Genomic DNA, 6849 nt, shown 5'->3' with positions numbered 1-6849 from the left:
AATCGATGCGAGGGGATATTGTAAATAGCCGCTAACAACACACATGGCCATCATGAACAGCACAAAGGTAAAACTAACGCGTCTTCTATCTTGGATGTGGGACAGTGGGACAAGATGTGGAGGTGGAACACAGTGATATTGATGATTCTGACCCTGCATAGGCCGAGGCTAATGTGTGTGTTTGTGTCTTAGTTTTTAACAAAAAAAGTTTAGAAAGCAAAAAATAAATAAATATATTTTGTTACAGCTGCACAATGTGTTTGTGTTTTCGGGTTAAAAATAAAAAATAAAAAACACAAGAACTAAGAAAAATATATTTTTCTAAATTTAGTGTAGCCTAAGAGTAGAGTATTTATAAAATCTACAGTAGTGTACAGTAATGTCCGAGGCCTTCACATTCACTCACCGACTCACCCCGAGCAACTTCCAGTCCTTCAAGCTCCATTCATAGTCAGTGCCCGAAACAGGTGTACCATTTTTAAAAATCTTTTATACCGTATTTTTACTCTACCTTTTCTATGTTTAGATACACATATACTTACCATTGTTACAATTTCATACAGTATTCAGTGCAGTAACATGCTGTTCAGGTTTGTCGCCTGGGAGCAATAGGCTATACCATATAGCCAAGGTGTCAAGGTTTGTGGAAGTACACTCTATGATGTTCGCACAATGACGATGTCGCTTAACGACGCATTTCTCAGAACGTAACCGAGTCGTTAAGTGGCACATGACTGTATGTATATATATATATATATATATATATATATATATATATATATATATATATATATATATATATATATATATATATATATATAAATATATGGAAACCTTTCACTCTTGTGCTGGTTGAAAGAACTCCAAAATGAGAGTTATATATTTCCCAAAGAAAAAATAAGAATTCAGGATCGCTCGAGGAAGCGGGTCGGTTGCCTCTATCGCCTTGGTTCAATCTCTTGTCTGGTCGAATTTTTTTTTATAAATTTCCCATCAGTTTGGATTAATTGGAAGCAACTTTCACTCGATATTTTTTCTCTCCCTTAGGAGTGTTTCCATGTTTCAGATGACACAATATTAGCCTATTACATGTGTAGATTGTTTCTTAAATCTAGAAGGGAAGGGTAGGAGAGGGGGGCAGCAACTGAAGCAAAAACAAATGGGTTCACAAAATGAAACGGGATTCATACAAAAGGATTTATTGATGAAATGTGTTTCATGTCCAGGAAAGCAAAACTCAATGCAATGTGCACAAGTGAACGCTTTGCCCAAATGAAGAGGCAAACTAAAATGTCTAGTTTCTCGAGTACAAGCCTATTAAGAAATAAGATATTTCACCAAAAAGGAGTGAAAAGCTGATAAGGAAATTTCATCGTTATAAAACTGCAACACAATTACAGTACATAAAAGACATAACTGTTTCCGTGCTAATGCGAAATATACTGTCTCTTCTAATAATATATAACATAACACAATGACCTTGCCTCTTGCTTTTTTTGTTTAAATGCAATCACACTAAAATATAGGCGATATATCCCAAACTTGGCAAGAGAAAGGGAATAAAAATCAAATGCGGCAGTGTTTTGCAACTCGGCACACGACGTTGGCTTCATTCTTTAAAAAAAAAAAAAAATGTTCACCTTTCTTTTAGTCCTTTAGAGTTCATATCATTATTCTTGCAAACCCGGTATGTTCCCGTCGATGGAACGGACTTCCAATGGAACGGAACGGCGTGCAGCCTGGTGAGCTATTCCCACACCAACAACAAAAAACAATTCCACGTTTTGCTTGCTGGAAATGGGAACATTCATCATTGGTTACAAAATAGCAACTATTTGTAATACCACACTAAAGCTAAAGATACAACATTGGAACATCCTCACTATTCTAGCACTCAAATCTCAGTCAATTATGTTCATACTCTCAGGGTAACAGAAATAAGGAAGTGGGTTAAGAAGAGTGCTTAAGGAGTGGGATGGAGATGGGGAGGGGGGAAATTCTAACTTATAATATAAGTATGGTGTACAAAAAAAAATATTCAGCATCTTAAAAGGGGAAGAGTTAATACCATTCTCTAGCCTGGCAAAGAGTTTAAAACATCTCTAAATTGCTTAAAAGTACCAAATGTTTCACCCAGTAAAGTCCAAAAGAACATTTTGAACAATAATTCACTTCGATCAAACATATACACGAGCATTATTGCTGAAAATGACCAAGAAAATTGCTGTGCAGCTTGAAATGACTGTTGCATTGTGCAAATGTGCATGAATTACAGAAAGTCATTTTCCTGGATCCCCCACCCACGGCCCCCACCCCCCTGCCCAGCACACCACCCCACCCCCCCCCCCCACACCACAACCCATAACCTACTCGTGGGAATAATAATAATCCAAGGGTTAAATGATAATGCAGAATCATGAATACTGTTTCATAGCAAGCAGTTCAAAGTGAAACGTTGGGCAGAGACAAGCCCAGATTAAGATGCAAACGATTCGTATTTTAACCATCTTCAGGAAACCTTTCCAGATATCAACAATACGAATTCACATACATCTTCAAGAGACTGCGTTTTCACTTTTCAATCACAACGCAGTCTGTAAAACACATGATAGCGCTTACGAAATAGAAAGACTACACATGTATATTTATATTGACACTATAAAAAAACACAAATACCACCGGCTGCGGGGGTACGTGCCAAGACTTCACCTTCCACACTAAAATGAAGACAAATAGCTTTGAGCCAGGGTTGTGTTTTGCTCTGCAGCTGGTTGGACATTGCCTGCAAGCACAGATATCACAGTGTTGTGATCAGCAAAAAAGGCATGGTCATCAATTTGATACTGACAACTTGATTACAATTCCCCGTTAGTCACACTTGGTGAGAACCAGGCTTTTATGAGGATAACATAGATAACCGTTCATGTGCAGCCCGTTGCTGCTGATTGCATCATTTTCTGGGGGCGTGGAAGTACACTGGTACTCATTTTGCCGACCTCGGAAGGATGACGGACTGAGTCAACTCCACCTGCTGTTAATTCAACGGAAGACAGGGGCTCAAACTCAAGACCTAAGATCTTGAGCCAGCCCACTTAACTGTTAAACCAACACCGTGCTTATAACATAGATTGGCTCATCTCAAGTGTCTCAACTGCCTTAAGGAGTATTCTCACCACAACTTCTTCCGTTTCTCTGACGGCCACAATTATTTCCACGTTCTTGTGGGAATAATAAGGCAGTGGAAGTTTTTGGCCTAAGTTTTTCACAAACCAGCTGCTAGTCCTGACACAACTCAGCAATTGGGTCAGGAATTTGCAATTTGCCCATTGAGCTAGCGATAGCTCGCAGACTCTTTGCAAAGGAAAAAGTGGGATCTTTAACATCCACCAAGTAAGGCTGGCAGAGGAGACACCCGTTTAACGTCCATCTGGGGGATGGCACACACGTTGATGAATCACCCTGCCTGTGAAACATCGGGATGACGGTTTATAGCAAGGCCGAAATTCGATCCCAGGCTCGATGGCTTCGAGGCCAAGGGTTCACGAGCATAATGACTGGCTCAAAAATCTTTCTGTGCAAATTATGCTGCGTCACACCTTTTTGGCAGTTGGCACAGATGGGTTGAGTGGCATCCTGGCTCTGGGTCTGGCTCTGCGAACGCTTTGCAGAGCCGCGTGTTGGGCGGCCACATATGCGGCAAGGAAGTCGTTCCTGATGACGCAACATGTGTGCACGAAGTCGATCCTTGGTGGCAAATGTTGATTCACAAGTCTGCACATTAAAAAAAAAAAGACGTGAAAGAGGGTCAGAATGAAAGAAAACGGCAGATGACGAACAAGTGCAAAATTTTCTGACATTTGAAGACTGTGGTATAATTGTGGATGAGTCAGTTGCTGTGCATGCAAGGTACTTGCCGGGCAAGTGAACGGCCGTTCCGTTGAATGAACTCGTTTCACGTGATTGTTTAAATGGTCTCGCCTGCGAGAATTAAAGATACGAACGTTTCAAAACAGTGCAAAGTTGGTTGATAGTGTCGAGGGAATTTCAATTTCAAACCATCCTGGGCTTATCACAGCTTAAATGCAACAACTCACCGAGAAAACCTTTTCTCGCAATTTTGGCAGCAAAAGGGCCTCTCGACACCAGCCTCGTGGGCACGAACGTGTGATGCCATGCGATCCTGCCGTTTGAAACGTTTCTGGCAAATGGGGCATTCGTGGGGCCTCTCATCTGAATGGGACAGCTTGTGGCGGTTCAGATGATAAACATCACGAAAGGCTTTACTACAAACTTCGCAAATGTGATTCCTCTTTACAACTCGTTTCACAGCAGATCCGTTTACAGCATTTTTCGACTTCTTATTCGAAGCAGCGGGAACGGCATTTGTTCCAACAGCATTTTGAAATTGGGTAGTTGTAGCGACTGGTGTAAATTGGGTTCCTTCTGAGTTAGCTATCTGAATAGGAAACTCTGTTTTTACAAAGTGAGCAAGAGAGTCATTGCCAGATGGAATTTCAAAGTTGCCAGCTGCAGTACTGTTTCCCACAATGGTAACGTACTGTGCTGCTGGGGAACCAGCTGCAGTTGCCACAAACTGCGGTGATCCCACACAAGAGGTGGGAGCAGTTACGTAACGCTCCGAGATAACACCAGCTCCCATGGGACTCACAAACTGTACTGGCTTCACGTTACTCTCAGTGGACGCCACAAACTGCGTGTGCGCCACACACCCTTCAGATGAAATGACGAAGTGTGCCGGCATTACGGCAGTGGCAGGAGTTGTGACCAGTTGAGCCTGAGAGCCTGCTAATGTGACCAGCTGTGCAGGTGTTACGGTGGTGCACCCGGTTGTGACGAACTGCACCTGTGCGCTTCCTGTGCAGGCCCCGGAGTCAACTCGAGGCGTAGCAGCGTCTGGATTACAGGCCAAAGTTACAAACTGTGAAGCAGCGGCCGAACTGCCGAGCGTGTTAAGGAAATGTGCTGGTGCAATCCCAGTGCTGGCAGCCGTGACGACCTGTGAGTGTTTTTCGATAGCAGACATGGACTCCAACTGGGTGGAGGTGACAGATGATGAAAACTGTTCTGGATTGGTATTAGCCTCTGTGTTAGTATAGGCACTATTGCTAACGGCGGCAGCATCAGCTGCTGTAAACTGAGTGGGTGTTCCACCGGATACAGATGACGTCTCGAATGAGGAAGAAGATCCACTATTATTTGCTACCGTTACAAGTGACGCAGACGTACCACTGGTGGAGTTCGATGTCGAAAACTGCGGTGATGAAACTCCAGTGGCCGTCCCACCTTTTTGATCTGCGGCCGTCTTGTTTTTATTCTTTGTGTGAATGAGTTCGTGTCTTCTCAAATGGTACCTGTCTTTGAATTCTTTACAACAATACGAGCAAGGAAACGGTGTTCTGGCCTTGGGTTTGTCTGGTGCAGAAGGCGTTTGCTGTGGACGAGTCTCCACAGGAGGATTTGTCGGTGTGTGGGATTCGAGAGAACACGCCGCCGACGGTCGAGACTCGATGGTTCCGGCCACAGCGGGTCGAGTCTCTTGCGCGGAGACAGTCTGGGGTCGAGTCTCTACGGTTTCTTGGCCCTGTCGTGGCTGAGTGTACAGTTGGAGAGGTACAGCTTGGCCAAGCCCACTCACATCAGGCTGTACTCCAACAGCTGATTGCAACATCTGCAAAAAGTCTTGTGGCTGTTGAGAAACTCTGTTCAGCTGGAAAGACAAATACATCATTAAAACAAAAACAGTTGCAGGAAATCAAATTGAGTGTAAAGGTTTATTCTGCGATGTAACATTTATAACAGTATAATGAATCCATTTTCTACTTCCGGCGTTGCGAAAGATTGCAAACGATGGCATAACTTTGCGAAAACAATTCTTGACAAACAATACAATGATTTGCTAATAGATAAATAGTTGCTGGTTCGAAGTCAAGTATGAGGAGCTGAGATTTCCAGCATATTATTTTGTTCCACCTGTCCCTTCATCTGATGTTTATGCTTGCTATGAAAAGGGAGCACATCAAGACCTCATTTTCTTTTCCCCCAAAGGTCGGCTGGAATTCAGTGATATCACACTTTTGTCACACCATGGAACTCTTAAAGAAAATAGGTCAAATGCCAACCCATCCTGTGTTCAGAAATCAAACAACCGTGCACACAAAAGTCCATCAAACCGCACACAAGACGACTGCTCACTTTAGGGGTAAATTTGGGATCGCCGTGACGCTGGCTGGATTTCAAACATTTCTTCGAACAGCGTTTATTTAGTGTATGTTATTAAGTGTCAATATGTTGTTAATGATGTAGCTGCCAAGACATCGCCCGTTACAATGATGCAAGTTCAATGGATTGGCACTTTAATATCATTGACCAATCAGATGTCCCAATGCAACCAAGTCACCCACCCGTCCCTCCAAGATGGTGATAACGGATGTGCTTCAAAAATTACTCTTCTTCCATATTTCCATCTCCTTCTTACTCCCACTCAGCCAGAAGTGCGCTCAAAAAGTTTGACGAAAGGAATATTCAACGGTGCGTTAGAGCGACGTTATTCTTTAATTATTCTGATGTTGAGAGCTTGCATGCGTTTCATGAAACTATCAATGCTTGTTGTTTCAGAGTATCATCCAGAAGTTCACTTCATCATATATTTATGGGCGTTACTAAAATGGAGCATCACGACGTCATCAAATTTTTATTTAATTTTTTGTGTCAGCTCGAAATAAATCCACGAACGCATGGTGGTCATGTATGGTGAAGGTGTGCACTCATGTTCTACAGTAGTCAAATCTGTAGGTGTCTTTAAGCATGGATGCAAGTTCCTTAAAGATA

At 42.6% G+C, this 6849-nt stretch overlaps 1 protein-coding gene across 3 annotated transcripts in view; it reads right to left on the bottom strand.

The window, feature by feature from the left end:
• Positions 1–1183: 1183 nt before the first annotated feature.
• The window catches only part of LOC147028833 (uncharacterized), a 7650-nt gene continuing 1984 nt past the window's right edge, over positions 1184–6849 (bottom strand). For 2 of the 3 annotated variants that reach the window (XM_085879595.1, XM_085879597.1), the window contains exons 2-5: positions 4095–5728; positions 3915–3978; positions 3597–3771; positions 1184–2782 (exon numbers count right to left, since the gene is read on the bottom strand). In XM_085879595.1, coding sequence (XP_085735721.1) covers positions 2718–2782; positions 3597–3771; positions 3915–3978; positions 4095–5728 — 1938 coding nt within the window. In that variant the 3' untranslated portion in view covers positions 1184–2717. The remainder of the gene's footprint in view (positions 2783–3596; positions 3772–3914; positions 3979–4094; positions 5729–6849) is intronic. The other variant, XM_085879596.1, reaches the window with a different exon arrangement.

This window comes from Eptatretus burgeri, chromosome 4 (genome assembly GCF_056783735.1).
Source record: "Eptatretus burgeri isolate ZD-2024b chromosome 4, Ebu_testis_v1, whole genome shotgun sequence".
Taxonomy (NCBI): domain Eukaryota; kingdom Metazoa; phylum Chordata; class Myxini; order Myxiniformes; family Myxinidae; genus Eptatretus; species Eptatretus burgeri.
Note: the sequence above shows the minus strand (reverse complement) of the source record. Positions and strands in the feature narration are given on the sequence as shown.